The sequence below is a fragment of the Oratosquilla oratoria genome, chromosome 1 (assembly GCF_046742065.1).
Source record: "Oratosquilla oratoria isolate Oo_2021 chromosome 1, ASM4674206v1, whole genome shotgun sequence".
Taxonomy (NCBI): Eukaryota; Metazoa; Arthropoda; class Malacostraca; order Stomatopoda; family Squillidae; genus Oratosquilla; species Oratosquilla oratoria.
The window spans coordinates 77582417-77603634 of record NC_134777.1 but is presented as its reverse complement, the minus strand read 5'-3'; the positions used below and the strand labels follow the sequence as shown (position 1 = coordinate 77603634).

At 40.0% G+C, this 21218-nt stretch overlaps 1 protein-coding gene across 6 annotated transcripts in view; it reads left to right on the top strand.

Annotated features, from left to right (window-relative positions):
- LOC143041056 (BBSome complex member BBS7-like) overlaps positions 1-21218 on the top strand; it is a 157266-nt gene that overhangs the window by 2839 nt on the left and 133209 nt on the right. For 4 of the 6 annotated variants that reach the window (XM_076212825.1, XM_076212734.1, XM_076212997.1 and 1 more), the window contains 4 exons: positions 16028-16151; positions 16429-16543; positions 16645-16774; positions 17077-17112. The exons of 1 other annotated variant lie outside the window; for it this stretch is intronic. In XM_076212825.1, the coding sequence (XP_076068940.1) occupies positions 16028-16151; positions 16429-16543; positions 16645-16774; positions 17077-17112 (405 nt within the window). The remainder of the gene's footprint in view (positions 1-16027; positions 16152-16428; positions 16544-16644; positions 16775-17076; positions 17113-21218) is intronic. One more of the 6 variants, XM_076213064.1, reaches the window with a different exon arrangement.

Genomic DNA, 21218 nt, shown 5'->3' with positions numbered 1-21218 from the left:
ATTCGTCTTTTCAGGAGTGCGCTCTGTGAGAAGAGTGAATCCTCCCCACAACCCAAAGAGTATTCCACTTCTCCTTCTGCCACTGCCGTGAGCATGTGGGGGTCCCGTTTGTCGAGTCCACGTTCAGTAAGCGGGTGCCCTGGGGAGCAAATGCTAGCTCTAGCCAATCGCTTTGCTGTGCTGGAGGATGAGGTGGCTGAAAATCAGGATTTCTTGATGTTGTAGGGACTCCATGGTGCAAGGCTATGATGACATCCTGCAGCGGAAGTCTAAACGACGTTGCAAGCTTGTATGTCAACCGGGCTGTGGGATCACCAATTGTACCCAGACCATCAGGGAGCAAAGACAGACAAACACGGTTATGATTGTTCATGCGGAAAGTAATGATGTGGGTAGGGTGAGATCAGAGGAACTTGTTCGGAATTACAAGGTCCTCCTTCAGGAGATGAAGGAATGTAGGAGCTTTCACATAGTCTGTGGGATCCTCCCGAGGATCTATGCAGGCTCGTGTTGGAACAGTAGAGCCGTAGGGATCAATGAGAGGATATCATGCTTGTGCACGCAACTGGGACCACTTTCTTGATCCTTGGTATCTCTTTTCCAGGCACCATGACCTTTACGCTTCTGATGGGATCCATCTTACCCACAGAGGCAAAGATGTTCTTACAAAGCTCATTGTGTGAATTTGTAATGAGCTAGTTCCATTTTTGGGGTATAAACTCAAAGGGAAGGGGAAATATAGTGTACTGGGGAAAATAGAGTAGAGTATAGCAATAATGTAGAACAGTATGCCAGTGTAGGACAAAATATAATTTTAGGATATAATATTGGTAGAGGACAAAATATTACATTAGGATGTAATGAAGTCAAAGGACAAAATATCACAATGGGATGTAATGGCAGTGGAAGACAAAAGATCACAATGGGATATAATGATAGTGGAGGACAAAATATCATGATGGGATGTAATGATAGTGGAGGACAAAATATCATGGTAGGATATAATGTCACTGGAGGACAAAATATAATTTTAGGAAGGGATGTTGGACAGAATGTCAATGAATAACATGGGGGGAGCAAAGTGTACATAAGAGATCGGATGACCTTGAGCTACCATATATGTGTGATGGGGGGAAATGTTAATGAGCCATTGAATGTCAATGAAGGACTGAATATCAATATAGAGCAAGGTGTCAATAAAAAACAAAATTATAATGTACGGCATGATATTGAAACTCAAAATGTGTCAAAAAGAAATAATCAAGAATTTCATAAAACCATGTACAGTACTTTAATGCTTGTAGTATTAGGAACAAATTCCAAGAAAAACAGGTGTATGTCAAAAGCAAAAATCTCGATATGATAGGAATAACCAAGACATGGTTAAATGGTGAATAGTTTGAAGCTGAATTTAATATTGTGGGATTTAAACACTTTCATCAAGACAGAAACCAAAAGAAAGGTGGGGGTGTTCTGTTGTACATTAAAAGCACAGTCCATGCTTGTGTTTTAGAGAAAGTGAAACAGGATGCATATGATAGTTTGTGGCTAGAATTAACCCAAACAAATGGACAAAAACTTAATGTAGGTGTAATATATAGGCCAAAGACATTATCATTAGTAGACGACAAACTGTTGTTTCAAAAACTGTCTAGTTTCTGCAACTGGGACTTATTGGTAATGGGTGATTTCAGTTTTACTGACTTTGATTGGATGACCCTACAACATGGCCATATAAGTAGTCGCTTGATAGATTTCCTCAATGACAATTACTTAACTTAGTTCAGCATGTAAAAGAGCCCACAAGACATGAAAATTTACTTGATCTATTAATCACTAGCCACAAAAGTATGATAACCAATGTAGAAGTCAGTGAAACTATTGCAAATAGTGATCACAACTTAGATTCAAATTACTAAAAAAAATTAGAGTAGATACTTGTTTCTAAAATACCCAATTTCAGTAAAGCTCAGTACATAAGACTACGTCAGGAGCTTAAGCTTACAGATTGGGAGGCAAAATTAAGTGAAAGACCTGTAGACCAGATGTGGAAGTATTTAAAAATACACTTACTAAGATGATTCATACATTCCATTTAAGGACAGACGTCCCCCAAATCAGGCTTGCCCAAAATGGTTTGACAAAAAAACTGAAAAAAGTATTGCTAAAAGGAGACAGGCTTATAAGAAATACAAGTGCTCGGGTGCATCTAATGACTATCAAAGTTATGTATTAATACAGAGATTTAAAAAAGACAATAAAAAAATGAAAATGACAATATGAAATGAATATCACTGATAAATCCAAAGAGAATCCCAAAGAATTCTATAGTTACATTAGAGATAAAACAGTTGTTAGGAATCACATTGGTCCACTATTACCTGCTGATGGTCAACTTGAATATTCAAATGAAGGAATGTGTAATATTTTAAACAATTATTTTAGCTCAGTATTTGTAAATGAAACATCTCAAAGTGAACTCCAAACTGAAACCTGTGAAAAGCCTAGGGTGAACCTACTGACTACGGTAAATATAACAAAAGAAAAAATTAAAAGGTGTATAGAAAAACTCAAAGTTAATAAAACACCAGGGCCTGACAGTTGGTATTCAAGACTCATAAAGGAAATGAAAAATAAGCTTGTTGTTCCATTAGAAATTATTTTCAAGAAATCCATCATATCCAGAGATGTCCCAAGAAAATGTAAGCTAGTTAACATTATTTCCATATTCAAAAAAGGTGACAAAAAGAAAAGAAAAAAAATACTACAGGCCTATCAATTTGACTTCAATCGTAGGAAAAATATTGGAAACTATCATCAGAGATGCTATCGAACATCATTTAGAAAGTACATATATATACCAAAGGCTTTTTCCCCCTTACAAGGGAGGTAGGCAAAAAGAAAAAGACATAAAAACCATTCCCACCCATTCCATCCCTAATACACTCAACTTCCCTCTACCTTCTACCCTCCCTCTTATCTTGGCACCTCCTGGATGACGAGTCATCCCTGCATCTTGTCCACTGCCCTGGGTCAGAGGCAGTGTTGCAAGACACAGCACATCCACAGCAAGGCCACTTCATTAAATTGGAGACCCCCCTCTCCGTTCCCTCATGTAAAAAAGGAGAAGACGGGGAGAAATCCCTTCGTGCTGCATCAAATTTTTCTCACACATACTACCTCACCCCCCATCCCCCCACCCATTCCACCACATGCATCACAACATCATCCATATACAACCATTCTCCATTCAACCCTATCTTCTGCCCTCTCCCATCCTTCCTCAACAGACATTCCCCTTTTCCCCAAAGCCCCTTTCAACCCATCCATCCATCTCATCCTAGGTTGCCCCTTCATGTTCACTCCCTCCACATCTGCCCTCCATACCTCTTTTACTAGTCTTTCTTCACTCATTTTTTCCATGTGTCCAAACCATCCCAATACACTTTCATCCACCCTATCTCCCAACTCCCTTTCCACCCCTATTCTCCTCCTCACCTCATTTCTCACTCTATCCAGCCTAGTAACCCCCATTATACTTCTCAGACACCTCATCTCAAACACATTCAAACTCCATCTCTCTTCCTCTCTTATGTTCCATGTTTCTGCCCCATACAGTGCTGTTGGCACAATCACTTTATATAATCTCCTCTTAGCCTCCATTCCCAAATGTCTATTCCCCATTACACTTTTTAATCCACCAAGCCATTTACGTGCTTTTCTCAATCTACATTCTACCTCCACCTCCACTCCACCCTTTCCTGCCACATTCGCACCCAAGTATCTAAAACTGTCCTTTTCCTCCAGTCGCTCTCCCTTAATGCTCACTTCCAGTCTGCTGCCACTTTCAGCCCTTGTACATCTCATCACCTTACTTTTACCCACATATATCTTCAGCTTTCTTCTTTCACACACTCTCCCAAACTCTGTCACCAACATCCTCAATCCCTCCTCTGATCCTGCTACAAGTGCAGTGTCGTCCGCAAACAACAGCTGGTTCACCTCCCACTTTTCTCCATTTTCCTCTTAATATCTCCAATCCCTGACCCACCACCCTTGTATTTACCTCTTGCACCACCCCATCCATGTATAAGTTGAACAGCCAGGGTGACATAACACAACCCTGATGAAGTCCCACCTTTACCTTGAGCCACTCACTCTCTCCATTTCTAATCCTGACACACGTTCCACTACTCTAGTAAAAACTCTTGACAGCTCATAGAAGTTTTCCTCCTATCCCATATATCTGCAAAACCTCCCACAGTGCCTTCCTGTCTACCTTGTCATAAGCCTTTTCCAGATCCATAAAAGCCCAAAAAACATCCTTACCTTTTCCTTTAGCTTTCTCACATATCTGTCTTAGCACAAAAATCTGATCTACACAACCTCTTCCTGTCCTAGATCCACACTGTACCTCGCCAATTACTCCCTCTGTTCCTCTCCTAATCCTCTCAATCAAGATCCTCCCATAAGCCTTTCCAACTACACTTAAAAAGATAATTCCTCTGAAACTACTACACTCACACTTGTCCCCGTTTCCTTTGTAAAGTGGAACTATACAGGCACTGCTCCAGTCCTCCAGCGCTCTGCTCTCTCTCCAACAAACATTAAATAACCTCACCAGCCAGTCCACCATCACTGTACCTCCTTTTTTTAGACATTCTGCATGGCATCCATCCAGACCAGGTGCCTTACCTGCTCACATCATCTTAACAACTGCCTTCACTTCATCCTTCCTTATTTCTCCTCCATTTTCCTCACTCATCACGGTCATTTTCTTGGCACTTCCCACTGCAACTATCTTTCCCTCCCTATCCTCCTTCACATTTAGCAACTCCCTAAAATACTCTGCCCATCTTCCCACTACAACTATCTTTCCCTCCCTAACCTCCTTCACATTTAGCAACTCCCTAAAATACTCTGCCCATCTTCCCCTTACTGCCTTCTTCCATTATCATCTCTCCATCTGCACCTTTTACCTTTTCTTCTCTACTTGATTCGCCTCCTCTTCCTCTCTTAATTTGTCTCCAAAACATCTTTTTATTACTTTCAAAATTTTCTGTCATACTCTGACTCCATTTCACATCTGCTCTCCTCTTTGTCTCCTTTATCTTGTGGTTTACTTCTCTTCTCTTTTCTTTGTACCTCTCATGTGACTCCATTGTCCTATTTTGTAACCAATCTGTGAAAGATCGCTTCTTCTCTTCTACAACCTTATTTGTTTCCTCATCCCACCATTCACTACCCTTCTTACTATTTCCTCCCATCTTTCTTGTTCCACACACCATCTTTGCACACCTTATGACTTCCTCCTTCAACCATTCCCATTCCTCCCACACTCCTAATACTAGTCTATCCTTCACTCCCTCCCACTCCTCTCTCAGCTTCTTCTTGTACTCCTCCTTTTCCTTTTCATTTAAGGAGTTCACTCTAAGCACCTCCCTACCTTTTGTCCTTTTTCTCTTTCTCCATCTATCCTCCATTCTCAATTTACCTTCCACCAAAAAATTATCTGATATTCCCCCACTCTCTCCCCTTAGAACATGTATATCCTTAAGTCTTCCTATTATACTCCTATCTACCATTACATAGTCCATTAATGCTCTATCTACCACCCTTCCATCCACCACCCTCTCCCATGTGTACTTATGCTTGACTTTCTTCTGAAACATTGTATTTGCTATGATCAACTCTCTAGACACATCTCCATCATCAACTTTCCACTATGATTCTATCCTGGAACTCCACATTTCCCAACCACTCCATCAATTGGTTCATTTCCTACCCTAGCATTAAGGTCTCCCGAAACTACTATATTGACATTCCTATCTAATCCCTCTATGCACTCATTTAAATCTATCCAAAAAGCCTCCCTTTCCTCTACACTCTTCTCACTACCAGGCCCATATGCACATACAAAAACCCACATCTCCTTTCCCAGTTTCACCTTCATCCACATTATCCTTGAAGAAACCTCCTTCCACTCCACTACACATTTAACTATCTTTTCACTTACTAGCATAGCCACTCCTTCTCTCCCTCGCCATCTCTTCACTCCTGAGAACCTCCCACTTACACTCCCAAACTCACACTCACCCTTCTCTCTCAACTTAGTTTCACTCAAAGCCAACACATCCATCTTTCTTACTCTCATCTGTACCGTATCTTTGCACATTAAAAGACCCAAACCCTAGGGTACTGGTTGGAAAACTCCTAGACCCTCTTATGCCTTTACTTTTTTTAGGAATGTTCCCTGTGGGGCTACAGGGAGAAGAATACCTGGTTCCAATCCCTGTCCCATTTTTCTCGCCTATTACGATCCAAGTGGAAATACTTGGTGGCAGCATTCTTTTTCCCCCACCACAGGGTAGGCAAAACAAAGAAAAGAAATTCAGAGAAATGGTACAGGACAGCAACAAGGGGTTGGGGGACAGCATAACGGAGGGACAGTAGCAGTATAATAAAAGTTTCATCATTTCTCTGTGAGCAGAGTCCTCCTCTATCACAGACAAAATGATGTGTGGCTCTGGTCCATAGGGGCACCCAATATAGACCCTAAAGTATCAACTGCATGCTACTTTGCCAGCATGGTTTCAGATGGTAATGTTCTGGCATGACTAACTTACTCAAATTTTACAACACAGTCATCTCGAATTATGACAAAAGAATCAGTATAGATTTGATATATCTAGACTTTGCAAAAGCTTTTGATACCGTCCCCCACAAAAGACTACTTACTAAATTATCTTCACACAGAATAAGTGGTAGCCTATTAAGTTGGACTAGTAATTGGTTGAATGATTGAAAACAGAGAGTTGTTTTAAATGGAAAAAAATTCTAGATGGAAAAATGTTATGAGTGGAGTTCCTCAAGGTTCTGTTTTTGGGCCACTTCTATTCATAGTATATATAAATTATATAGACCACAGACTAAAATATATTGTTTCCAAATTTGCTGATGTTACAGAACTGTGCAGAATGGCAAATGATCACTTCAACCAGTTAGATATTCAAGAAGATTTAGATAGATTACAGCAATGGTCTGAAAAGTGGTTAATGAAATTTAACACAAATGCAAAGTAATGCACATAGGTAAAAATAACAGTAAGTACGATTACAAGTTATTTGGAAATTCATTAACAAAAGTGGATAGTGAAAAGTATCTCAGCATAATTATCAGTAATGATCTCAAATCAACTGAGTGTATTTCAGCCTCTGAGAAAGCCAATAAGATTCTAGGACTGATTGCACAATCTTTTGCCTTCAAAAGTTCATCATCATTAACAAGCTATAAATCATTAGTTCGTCCACATTTGGAATATGCTGTTTCCGTATGGTCACCGAATCTCATTAAAGACATTGACAGATTGGAAAAAGTACAACGGCAAGCCACAAAACTGATTCCAAATATAAAAAATAAATCATACAAAAATTGACTAAAACATATGAATCTATTTTCCCTAAAAAAGCGCAGACTTAGAGGTGACTTGATACAGGTCTTTAAGATTCTAAAGGAACTTGACATCAAAAGTGACAAAATTTTCACACTGAATGATAATCCGACAAGAAACAATGGTCTCAAACTGTCAGGGAATAGATTTAATTTGGAAGTGGGTAGAAACAACTTTGCCAACTATGTAGTTAATGAATGGAATAAACTTCCTGTAGAGGCAGTGCAATATAGTTCAATTCCAAGCTTTAAGAATCATTTAGATAAGCACTTAACCTCTTCACTCCGGGGCACATTGCATGTCTGGCAGCATTAGCTGCCAGGTGTGTGATGTTGCGTCATAATAATCGCATTATAAGAAATAAAGTCACTGCTCAATCGCTCATTCTCTTTCACCCGTGAATTTTTATAACCATAGAAAATATGATGAAGCCAGTTTAGAGAGAATGAGGGTCATGCAAGTACGACTACAATTGATATAATCAAGACGCCGACGTCAGCATCATCGCGTACCCACTTGCTCCTCATGATGCCTACATAGCCGTCACCGTATGGAAGTGGTTAAACAAGATGCTGTAATGACTCATTTATATCATTTGTTTATTTGTTTTGTTATTTGGCTGCATGTTATTGTTGATACTTCAGGGTCTATATGGGGTGCCCCTATGGACCAAAGCCACACATCATTTTTGTCTGTGATAAAGGAAGACTGTTCATAGAGAAATGATGACACTTTTATTATATTACGACTGTCCCTCCGTTATGCTGTCCCCCAACCCCTTGTTACTGTCCTGTACCATTTCTCTGAATATTCATTTCCTTTTTTCGCCTACCCTGTGGTGGGGGATTACTTGAGTCGTAAAAGGTGACAAAAAACAAGACTGAGGTTAGGACTAGGAATCCTGGTATCTGTAATCCCAAAGGGGACAATCCTTAAAAAAAAAGTAAAGGCATAAGAGGGTCTAAGAGTTTTCCAACCAGTACCTTAAGGTTTGGGTCTTTTGATGTGCGTGGATGTGGTACAGATGAGAGTAAAAGGTATGAGGTTGGCAGTATGTTTGTGAGAAGAAAGATGGATGTGTTGGCTTTGAGTGAAACTAAATTGAAAGGGAGGGGCAAGTGTAGTTGGGAGGTTCTCAGGAGTGAAGAGAGGACAAGGGAGAGAAGGGGTGGCTATACTAGTAAGTGAAGAGATAGGTAAGTGTGTAGTGAAGTGGAAGGAAGTTTCTTCAAGGTTGATGTTGGTGAAGGTGAAGCTGGGAAAGGAGATGTGGGTTTTTGTAATTGCGTATGGGCCTGGTAGTGAGAAGAGTGTAGAGGAAAGGGAGGCTTTTTGGATAGATTTAAATGAGTGCATAGAGGGATTAGGGAGAAATGTCAATGTAGTTATATTGGGAGACCTTAATGCTAGGGTAGGAAACGAACCAATAGACAGAGTGATCATGAAGTATGGAGTTCCAAGTAAAGATCGTAGTGGAGAATTGTTGGTGGAGATGGGTCTCAAAAGAGAGTTGATGATAGCAAATACAGTGGCTCGGAAGAAAGTCAAGCATAAGTACACATGGGAGAGGGTGGTGGGTGGAATGTGGCAGATAGAGCATTAATGGACTATATAGTGGTGACCAGGAGTATAATAGGAAGAGTTAAGGATGTATATGTTCTCAGGGGAGAGAGTGGGGGAATATCAGATCATTTTCTGGTGGAAGGTAAATTGAGAGTGAAGAATAGGTGGAGAAAGAGGAAAAGGGCAGAAGGTAGGAAGGTATTTAGAGTGAACTGCATAAATGAGAAAGAAAAGGAGGAGTATAAGAAGAAGCTGAGAGAGGAGTGGGAGGGAGTGAAGGATAGATTAGAACTAGGGGTGGAGGAGGAATGGGGATGGTTGAAGGAGGGAGTCATAAGGTGTGCAAAGATGGTATGTGGAACAAGGAGGGTGGGAGGAAATAGAAAGAAGGGTAGTGAATGTTGAGATGAGGAAGCAAAGAAGGGTGTGGAAGAGAAGAAACAGGCTTTCATAGATTGGCTACAAATTAGGATGAGGGAATCGTATTATGAGAGGTACAAAATAAAGAGAAGGGAGGTCAAGTATAAGATAAAGGAAGCAAAGAGGAGAGCAGATGTGAAATGGAGTAAGAGTATGACAGAAAATTTTGAAAGTAATAAAAAGATATTTTGGAAAGAAATTAAAAGAGGAAGAAGAGGTGAATCAAGTAGAAAAGAAAAGGTAAGAGGTGCAGATGGAGAGATGATAATGGAAGAGAAGGCAGTGAGAGGAAGGTGGGAAGAGTGTTTTAGGGAGTTGCTAAATGTGAAGGAGGATAGGGAGGGAAAGGTAGTTGGAGTGTGCCAGGATAAGAGGGAGGGTAGAGGGTGGAGGAGTGGAGTGTATTAGGGATGGAATGGGTGGGAATGGTTTTTATGTCTTTTTCTTTTTGGCTACCTCCATTGTAAGGGGGAAAAAGTCTTTGGTATATGTATGTATGTAATATTAAATTTTCTAATGCTATTCTGGGTAGGTGTGCACTTCTAAAAAAATATAAGCCCATCTATTTGACTAAGTCAGCCTTTCATGACTAACTCCACTTGTTTGTCTTCCTTTTCTCTCTCTCTCTCTCCTAAATGCATGGTTAGGTTAGTTTAGAGTAGATGAGTTTATCATACTTTAATTTCTTCAACCTCTGTTTCAATCAAAACAAAGATGGCAGCTCAAGCAGCTGATGGGCCATCAACCTCACAGGATTCATGATTGACAGCTCTTATTGAATGGCAGATGGTGCTTTGGCACTGCATTGTTGTCTAGACTTTCTTATCTCCTTCCCATCCCACATGACTTGAGAAATCATAACCTGAGAAGACTGCGAAAAACTATGAAAATATCTGGAGGTATACAAGTGGTCAAGTGATAACAACATGGTATTTGATAATGAACAGGTTAGATGTACAGCAGCCATACTTCAAATTTTCCTGCCTAGGAGTATGGCACACCTCTGCACATGATCAAACCAAGTTCCACTTCCACAGTTCTGCCCACCGCAAGTTAGAAATTAAAAATGGCTGAAGTTGATGAGCCACTCCAGGTGAACTTTGAAGTTAACCACTTCCATACGGTGCCGCATACGTAGGCGGCATGAGGAGCAAGTGGATATGCGGGGCTGCCATATCGGCGTCTTGATTATATTTATTGTAGTTGCCCCTGCATAATGACATACTCTCTAAACTGTCTTCATCACATTTTCTATGGTTATAAAAATTCACGGGTGAAAGAGAGAACGATTGATATAAGCGGTGACTATATTTTATGATGCGAATATTATTACGACACATTGTACGTCTGGCAGATGATGCTGCCCACGAGATTTTGGCCCGGAATGAAGAGGTTAATTCTTAATTTATTTCATTTGAAGATTTGCAAAATGTAGTTCAAACCTATGAACAAGAACATTATTGTAAGCTGTATGGTAGATTAGATTTAGTTAGGTTTGGTTTGCTAGGTTAGGTTTGGTTATGTAGATTAGGTTAATAGCCAATCATAATAGTAAATACAGCATAATAGATATAATGCCATATCTGCTATTATGATTAGCTACTAATACAACAGTGATGTAAGTGGTGACATTGAATTGTGTATACTCAGAACACTGCCATGCTCATAGCCATGAAAATTGAAAGGATAGCTGCCATACCTATATCCTGCATGATTCAACAACAAGAAATCTGAACTGATAAGATATAGGCCAAACAAAAATATAAAAGAGTACCAGTGCACAGTAGGTACAGAGGAAGTACACACTAAGGAAACACTGAGAGACCTGAAGGTGTGGATAAGTGATGACTGTGGCTTCAAAGCAAACATATACCAAACCATTAGTGCTGCTCAGAAAATGAGTGGGTGGATCTTCCAGACCTTTAAGACCAGGAAGCCCAAGCACCTATTACCTCTGTGGAAGACCCTAGTAGTGTCAAAATTGGAGTATGCATGCCAGCTATGGTCTCAACACAAAGCCAAGGAGAAACAAGAACTTAAGAGGTCAAGAGGGTATTCACAATGAGGTTTGTTGGAGACTCCCTGAATAACTGGGAGAGGCTAAAAATACTCAAGAACTATTCATTGCAGTGATGCAGAGAACACTATATAGTGATTTATGTTTGGAAAGTCCTGGAGGGTGGCACGGCATCAAACCTATCACAAAGAAAAGGAGGTGGTATCAAAGGGAAACACCACCCCAGGTTAGGTAGGACCTGCAAAAGAAGGTCCATAAGCAACTGTTCCCAGTGACTGAAGACAATCCAGGCAGAAAATATCACCTGGGCTGGCCCCAGGCTCTTCAATTGTCTCTCTAGAGAGATAAGGGACCTAACAGAGTCAGCATGGAGGCTTTCAAGAGGAGGCTAGACAAATTTATGGCAAACACCCCAAATTAGCCTCCAATCCCACATAGTCCAACTTCAAGAGAGCTGCATTGAACTCAATCGCAGACCAGCTCCAATACTTGGACAGAGATGTGGGAGTGGTGTGTCCTCAGACAGACAATGGTGTTGACAACAGAACTTACCTACAAGACCTACAAGACCAGGCATTTCCAATATATATATAAGAAGAGGCCACCCCCCAGTAGTCAAATAGAAAATGGCAGGGTGTGTGGGAAAAGCCTGGAATAAGTAAAAATGAAAAGAAGAAAAAAATTATATCACCAATTACCCATTAATGACATCCCCATTTGATACCACCACAAAGCTACACTACAACATTGCAAACCTAATTCTTGGTTGGGATAGTTATACAGATTACACCAGAAGAACTTCTATAAACTATCCACACATGGAAACATCTTAAACAAACTGATGGAAAGATATCTCAGTGGTAGTACATACATATACCAATGGATTTTTCCCCTTTACAAGGGAGGTAGCCAAAGTCAAAGGCATAATTCTCTCCCACCCATTTCATCTCCACATACTTCACTCCCATTCACCATCCCTCCCTCCCTCTTCTTGGCTCTTCCTGGATGAGGGTCATCCCTGCATCTTGCTCACTGCCCTAGGTCAGAAACAGTACAGCAATACACAGCACATCCACAGCAAGGCTGCTTCATTTCATGGGCAACCCACCCCTCCGTCCCCTCATGCAGAAAAAAAGAAGACGGGGAGAAATCTCATTAAGCTGTGTCAAAATATTCACCCACTCCCTTCCATGCATCACAGTATCATCCATACACAACCACCACTCACCCCTATCATCTGTGTTCTCCCTTCCTTCCTCAAGACAGTCCCTTCTTTCCCAATGCCCTTTTTACCCCATCCATCTTATCCTAAGTCTCCACTTCATGTTCACTCCATCCACCTCAGCTTTCCACACCCCTTTTAATAATCTTTCTTAACTCATTCTTTCCATGTGTCCAAACCATCCCAATACTCTTTCATCAACCCTATCTACCAACTCCTTTTTCACTCCTGCTCCTCACTTCCTCATTTCTTACTCTATCCAACCTCGTAACCCCAACCATACTTCTCAGACATTTCATTTCAAACACATTGAAACTTTATACCTCTCTTATATTCTATGTTTCTGCCCCATACAGTACTGTCAGTACAATGACCGCTTCATACAATCTCCTCTTAGCATCCATTCCCAAATGTCAATTTTTCATTACACTTTTTAATCCCTCAAGGCATTTACTTGCTTCTCTCAGTCTACATTCCACCACTACTCCCTTTCTTGCCACATTCACCCTCAAGTATCTAAAGCTATCCACTTCCTACAGTCTCTCTCCCTTAATACTCACTTCCAATTTGCTGATACTCTCCCCTTGTACAGCTCATCACCTCTCTTTTACCCAAACTCCATCACTAACTTCCTCAATCCCTCTTTTGATCCTGCTACAAGTGCAGTGTCATCAGCAAACAACTGGCTTATCTCCCATTTTTCTCCATTTTTTTTAACCGTCTCCAATCCCTGGCCCATTACCCTTTCATTTACCTCTTGCACCACCCCATCCATGAATAAATTGAACAGCCATGGTGACATACATCCCTGTCGATGTCCCACCTTTACCTCAAACCACTCACTCTCTTCATTTCTAATTCTAACACAAGCTTTGCTACTCTCTTAAAAACTTTTGACCTCTCTTAACATCTTTCCTCCTATCCCATATATCTGTAGCACCTCCCACAGTGCCTTCCTGTCTATCCTGTCATAAGCCTTTTCCAAATCCATAAATGCCCAAAAAACATCCTTACCTTTTCCTAAAGCTTTCTCACATATCTATTTTACCACAAACATCTGATCCACACAACGCCTCCCTTTTTTAAACCCCTGTTTCTCACCAATTATTCCTTTTGTTCCTCTTCTAATCTTCTCAATCAAAACCCTCCCATAAGCCTTCCCATTTACACTCAACAAACTGATCCCTCTGAAACTACTATACTCACACTTGTCCCCTTTTCCCTTGTAAAGTGGAACTATACAGGCACTCCTCCAGTCCACTGGCACTCTACCCTCTTTTAGACAAACAATAGACAACCTCATCAGCCAGTCCACCATCCCTGTACCTCTTTTTTTTAACACCGCATGACACCTATCTAACCCAGATGCCATACCTGCTCGCATAATTTTCTTATTTTTCCTCCATTTTCCTCATCACAGTCATTTTCTTAGTGCCTCCAATTGCAACTACCTTTCCCACCCTATCTTCCTTCACATTTAGTAACTCTCTAAAATACTTTGCCCATCTTCCTCTGACTGTCTTCTCTTTCATTATCATCTCTCCATATGCATCTTTTACCTTTTCTTCTCTACTTTGTTCGCCACCCCATCCTCTCTTAATTTCCTTCCAAAACATCTTTTTATTACTTTCAAAATTTGTCATAATCTTACCCCATTTCATGTCCGCTCTCCTTTTTGCCTCCTTTATTTTATGCTTTATTTCTCTTTTCTTTGTACCTCTCATGTGATTCTCTCATCCTATTTTGCAACCAATCTGTGAATGCTCATTTCTTCTCTTTTACACCCTTCTTTGCTTCATCATCCTACCAATCACTGCCCTTCTTTCTATTTCCTCCCATCCTCTTTGTTCCACACACTATCTTTGCACAGTTTGTGATTCCCTCCCTCAACCATCCCCATTCTTCCTCCACTACACAATACTTCGCTCCATCCCATTCTTCTCTCAGCTTGTTCTTGTACTTCTTCTCCTTTTCTTTTTCATTTAAGCAGTTTACTCTAAGCACCTCCCTACCTTCTGTCCTTTTCCTCTTTCTCCATTTATCCTCCACTCTCAACTTACCTTCCACCAAAAATGATCTGATATTCCACCACTCCCACATCATACATACATATACCAAGGCTTTTTCCCCCTTGCAAGGGAGGTAGCCAAAAAGGAAAAGGCATTAAATCATTCCCACTCATTCCATCCCTGAATACACTCCACACCCCTCCACCCTCCCTCTTATCTTAGCACCTCCTGGATGACGGGTCATCCCTGCACCTTGTCCACTGCCCTGGGTCAGAAGCAGTGTCGCAAGACACAGCACATCCACAGCAAGGCCGCTTCATTAAATCGGCGACCTCCCCCTCTCCATCCCCCCCATGCATAAAAGGAGAAGATGGGGAGAAACCCCTTCAGGCTGCGTCAAATTTTGCTCACACATACTACCTCACCCCCGCCCATTCCACCTCATGCATCACAACATTATCCAAATACAACCATTCTCCATTCACCCCTGTCTTCTGTGCTCTCCTGTCCTTCCTCAACAGACATTCCCCTCTTCTCCAAATCCCCCTTCACCCCATCCATCCACCTCATCCTAGGACGTCCCCTCATGTTCACTCCCTCCACATCTGCCTTCCATACCTCTTTTACCAGTCTTTCTTCACTCATTCTTTCCATGTGTCCAAACCATCCTAATATTCTTTCATCAACCCTATCTCCCAACTCCCTTTCCACCCCCGTTCTTCTCCTCACCTCCTCATTTCTCACTCTATCTAGCCTAGTAACCCCCATCATACTTCTCAGACACCTCATCTCAAACACATTTAAACTCCTTCTCTCTTCCTCTCTTATGTTCCATGTTTCTGCCCCATACGGTGCTGTTGGCACAATCACTTCTTCATACAGTCTCCTCTTAGCATCCATTCCCAAATGTCTATTCCTCATTACACTCTTCAATCCACCAAGGCATTTACTCGCTTCTCTCAATCTACATTCTACCTCCACCTTCACTCCACCTTTTCCTGCCACATTTGCACCCAAGTATCTAAAACTATCCACTTCCTCCAGTCGCTTTCCCTTGATGCTCACTTCCAGTCTACTGCCACTTTCACCCCTTGTACATCTCATCACCTTACTTTTACCCACATTTATCTTTAGCTTTCTTCTATCACACACTCTCCCAAACTCTGTCACCAACTTCCTCAATCCCTCCTCCGATCCTGCCACAAGAATCAAACATACAATGTTATTCATCTACAGAATGCTTGTCAATTTTTCCTTTGTGTGAGTGGCTACTGAATCTTTCATTCATCTGAAGAAAACCTCATATACACTGACAGGGTTAAGTCTAAGAAGGATTGTTATTACAGATCATAGTGGGGGATCATGATGGTTTGGTGCAGCTCTTCTCCATGAAGAAAGGGGAAGTGCAAAATGTGTTCAAAACTGCTCCAGATAAAAAGATCACTCGTGTTGAACTTGGTGGTGCTCTTGGTAGGTATTAGCTGAAGTTTCATGTGAACATAACAAAATTGCACACACTCTGTATGGATTACTCTTTGATGGTTTGTCGTAATTATCTGATCATGAGATTTAGTTTGTTATATATACTACACACACACACACACTCACACATATATATGTATATATGTGCGACTCATAAAACTGATCAGATATATATATATATATATATATATATATATATATATATATATATATATATATATATATATATATATATATACTTCTTTTCTTTTCTTTTCTTTTGCAGGGACTGTAAAAGACAAGATCTTTGTTTCAAGCGGAAATGAGGTCCGGGGATACACCAAAAAAGGAAAACAGTTCTTAGGGTTTGACACTAATTTAACACAGGAAATCAAATCAATGTAAGAACCTCATTGGTACAGTAGAAAAAATATATATTTTGCAAGTTATGGACCAATATTCTGCTGGACTGTTGTTCATTTATATTCAATTTTGCTTGCAGGCATATTAGTGGTAGTGACTTGCTTGTGTGTGGAGACTATGTGTACAATCACTACCATGACTGTCAAGATGCAAACCACTTCTTAGCAGCAGATCAAATCAATGATGTCATTACACTTCCTGCAGAAAAGGTACTTTTTTCAGAACCTGCAGTGAGAGAAATTATTGCATATAATGAAGTGCTATGACTATTATCATCATCACATTGCTAGAATATTGTGTAAATTATTCTTTAGTATAAAATCAAGTCTTACTCATATGAAACTATTTGAGTAACTAATGAATTAATAAATATGCTTTAAAAATAGTCTTGAAGGGTATCATATATTTTCCAACTTTGCTTTTACACACACAGTAGGTTAATGCAGAGAGGAGTGAAATGAAACTGGCAGTTTTGTATCCATTGTCATAATATTTATCTCTGTTCCCTCAGTCTGATTACATAATGACAACACTATTTAGTGATCAGGTAAACAAAACACACATGTATATACCTGATCCAGCACAAGCCAACTGTAAATAGCCATGCACTTGTAGTCCAGCACAGATAGAATAGTTCCATATACATTCATAATATTATGTTGTACATAATAATTGCCTGTTTATGCTGCTCATAATTTAGAAATATCATTGCAGCCCCTTCACCACAGTGACATGCTTTATATAGTTTGCTCTGGATGACTTTAGGTGATTTCATTCCAGTACAGAACAGAAATGGTCTCTGAAGAATCATGACTATGGTCTTGAGTGTGCCTTTCTGCTGAATAATATCATCTGGGATTAGCAAGAGCATGATATGTAAAGTGTAGTCCTGTGCTGAAGTAACACTGATCTTTTGTATTAATTTTGTGGATGACTGAACTTGTGACTGATTCTGAGGAAAGATTGAAGTATTTGGTGATTGAGTTTGGAATGGTATATGAGAAACTAAAATTACAAATAAGTGTACATAGGTACATTGAGCAAAACTAATAATGAGATGTACAAAAAATAATGATGGTAGGTTGAATGTATGGAGAGCGATAGGCTTGAGGAAGTGCAGAGTTTTGAGTATTTGGGGCAATGTGTGGCAGTGAATGTGAATGTGAATTATAGAGTAAAAGAAGCACGTAAATGTCATGATGAAATAAAGTGTTATGGAAAATAGGTAACTGGGGATGAATGCTAAAAGGAAGTTGTACAAACGAGTAATTATACCCATGGTGCTGTATAGAGCTGAGACTTTGAAAATAAAGGTGAAGAAGAATTTTTTTTTTAATACATGCATATACCAAGGGCTTTTTCCCCCTCACAAGGGAGATAGCCAAAAAACAAAGGCATAAAATCCATTACCACCCATTCCATCCCCACATACTCCACTCCCATCCACACCCCTCCCTCCCTCTTATCTTGTCACCTCCTGGATGACTGGTCATCCTTGCTTGCCCACTGCCCTGGGTCAGATGCAATGTAGTAAGACACAGCACATCCAAAGCAAAGCCACTTCATTTAATTGGCAACCCCCCCTCTCCTCATGTTGAAAAAAAGATGGGGGGAAATCCCTTTGGGCTGTGTCAAAAATATCATTCAAACATACTCCCCCCACCTATTCCCTTCCATGCATCTCAACATTATCCATTCTTCACTCACCCCTATCTTCTGTCTTCTTCTTTCCCTCCTCAACAGACATTCTCTTCTTTCTCAATGTCCCTTTTACCCCATCTATTCATCTTGTCCTTGGTCACCCCATCATGTTCACTCCTTCCACCTCTGCCTTCTATACCTCATTTACTAATCTTTCTTCACTCATTCTTTCCATGTGTCCAAACCATCCCAATACTCTTTCTATCTCCCAGCTCCCTTTCTACACCTACTCTCCTCCTTACCTCATTTCTTACTCTATCCAGCCTAGTAAACCTCATTCATTTTATTTCAAACACATTAAAACTCCTCCTCTCTTCCTCTCTTATATTCCAGGTTTCTGCCCCATGCAGTGCTGTCGACACAATCCTTCATATAATCTCCTCTTAGTATCCATTCCTAAATATCTATTTCTCATTACACTTTTTAATCCCCCAAGGCATTTACTTGCTTGTCTCTCCCTTAATACTCACTTTCAATTTACTGCCATATTCTCCCCTTGTACATCTCATCACCTTACTTTTACCCATATTTATCTTCAACTTCCTTCTTTTGCATACCTTCCCACAAGACACAGCACATCCACAGCAAGGCTGCTTCATTAAATAGGTGACCCCTTCCCTCTCCATCCCCTCATGCAGACAAGGAGAAGACTTGTAGAAATCCCTTCTTGCTGCATCAACTTATTTCTCACATATACTCCCCCTCCCCCCATCTCCCACCCACTCCCCCTCATACATCATATCATCATCCATACACAACCATTCTCCATTCACCCCTAAAAAATAAACAGGAAATAGTGAAACTACATCAAGAGAATACAGAATATATAGAAGATATAGAAACGGCTGAAATTATGAACAAATATTTCAGGTGTGTATTCACAAAATTAAATACAGGTAGTTCTCGATATATGCGACTTCGATATATGCGAATTCGCGTATATGCGATTCAAGAATTTGCACCACTTTTCGATATGTGCGGGGATATATTCGAAGATATGCGATTTGACCTAAAAAAAAAAATAGTCGCGGCCGATTATTTTTTTCAAAATACCTATTATATATTTGAAGTTGGTGCGCATAAAGCCGTGTGGTAACACTGGCTGCATCAGCTAGGTAGAGCTGGCATCACTGCGGCGTTATCACAACAACACCGGCAGCTTTACAGACGGCATCGTCTTAGGCATCCTTCCTGTTTCATAGGCCAAACCATTGTCTTTCTGCAGGTAATTAAGCTTTTTTGATACACAAATTAATTATTTTTTTCACAAACAAATAAATTTTTTATACTTATTACTGCCCCAATTAATTTCGTCAATTTTCACTCTCTGCAAGAATTATCGTTTATTCTCCGCACTGGATAAACTCAGAGCACATCAACAGTCAGTTTAAAGGTCAGATATCAACAGATATACCATTCACTAAAAATCATCGAAAAAGTACTTTTTAAAAACATACAAATAAATTTTTTACCTATTACAGAAGAATTTATTCAGAAAATTCACTTTTAATTGCGCCTCGCATACCACTTTTCCGAAGTCTAGCTATTCAGAATAACAATATTGTTTGTTTGGCAACTGTGACGTCACGAACGCGGAATTCCCCGAACCTTTCACGAAGCGCACGGGCGGAATGTTTCGAATAGCAGACGACGCAATGAAATGAAGACAAAACTGTTTTTTGCCAAATTTGATAAGATGTAGATGGTGGAATTATATAGAATACTGTCAGTATGTTTTTTGATGTACATTAAACTGTAAATACAAAAAGTTATGGAAGTCTTGATATCTATCAAGACTTCCATAACTTTTTGTATTTACAGTTTAATGTACATCAAAAAACATACTGACAGTATTCTATATAATTCCACCATCTACATCTTATCAAATTTGGCAAAAAACAGTTTTGTCTTCATTTCATTGCGTCGTCTGCTATTCGAAACATTCCGCCCGTGCGCTTCGTGAAAGGTTCGGGGAATTCCGCGTTCGTGACGTCACAGTTGCCAAACAAACAATATTGTTATTCTGAATAGCTAGACTTCGGAAAAGTGGTATGCGAGGCGCAATTAAAAGTGAATTTTCTGAATAAATTCTTCTGTAATAGGTAAAAACTTTATCTGTATGCTTTTAAAAAGTACTTTTTCGAGCAATACGATGATTTTTAGCGAATGGTATATCTGTTGATATCTGACCTTTAAGCGTAGCAAGCAGTCTGCAATGTGAATTGTAAACAGACTGATTTTTCAAACAGCTGAAGAAAATACGCTTGGCGAAATAAGTGATGTTTACGGTAGCGTCTTTTCCCGAGGTTAATACTCACATGCTAAAATGTATGTAAACATATATGAGATGCAGTATGTAAGCCCTTTGCCAAAAAAAAAAAAAAAAAAATAAAAATCAATCCGCGTTGAGAACGTATCCCCCTTTTTCCCATAGGTTCAATAGTTCGATATATGCGAATTCGTTATATGCGGGGGGTCCGCGGAACGGAACCCCCGCATATAACGAGAACTACCTGTATTCACAATTGGGATGAAGGAAAGGGAGAAAGATCCCCCCCCCCTTGAAAGAAATAATTGTGACACAGAAAGAAGTAAGGGATCAAATAATTAACGTGATGTCAGAAAATCACATGGCCTGGATGGAATTCCAAACTGGATACTAAAAGAATGTATGGATGAACTAATGGACAAAATAGATAATAGATTGGTCACTCAAAGAAGGAAAGGTACAGCAAGACTGGAAAAATACCAGTATTGTGCCAATATATAAAAGGGGAGACAAGGAAGACCCAACAAACTATAGACCAAACTCCCTTACAAGTACAATAGCTAAAATTTGTGAAAAAGTCATCAAAAGTAGATGGACTAAACATCTGGAAGAGAACAATATACTAAATCCAAAACAATTCAATTTTAGATAGGGAAGATCATGTGCCACAAATTTGATTTGTT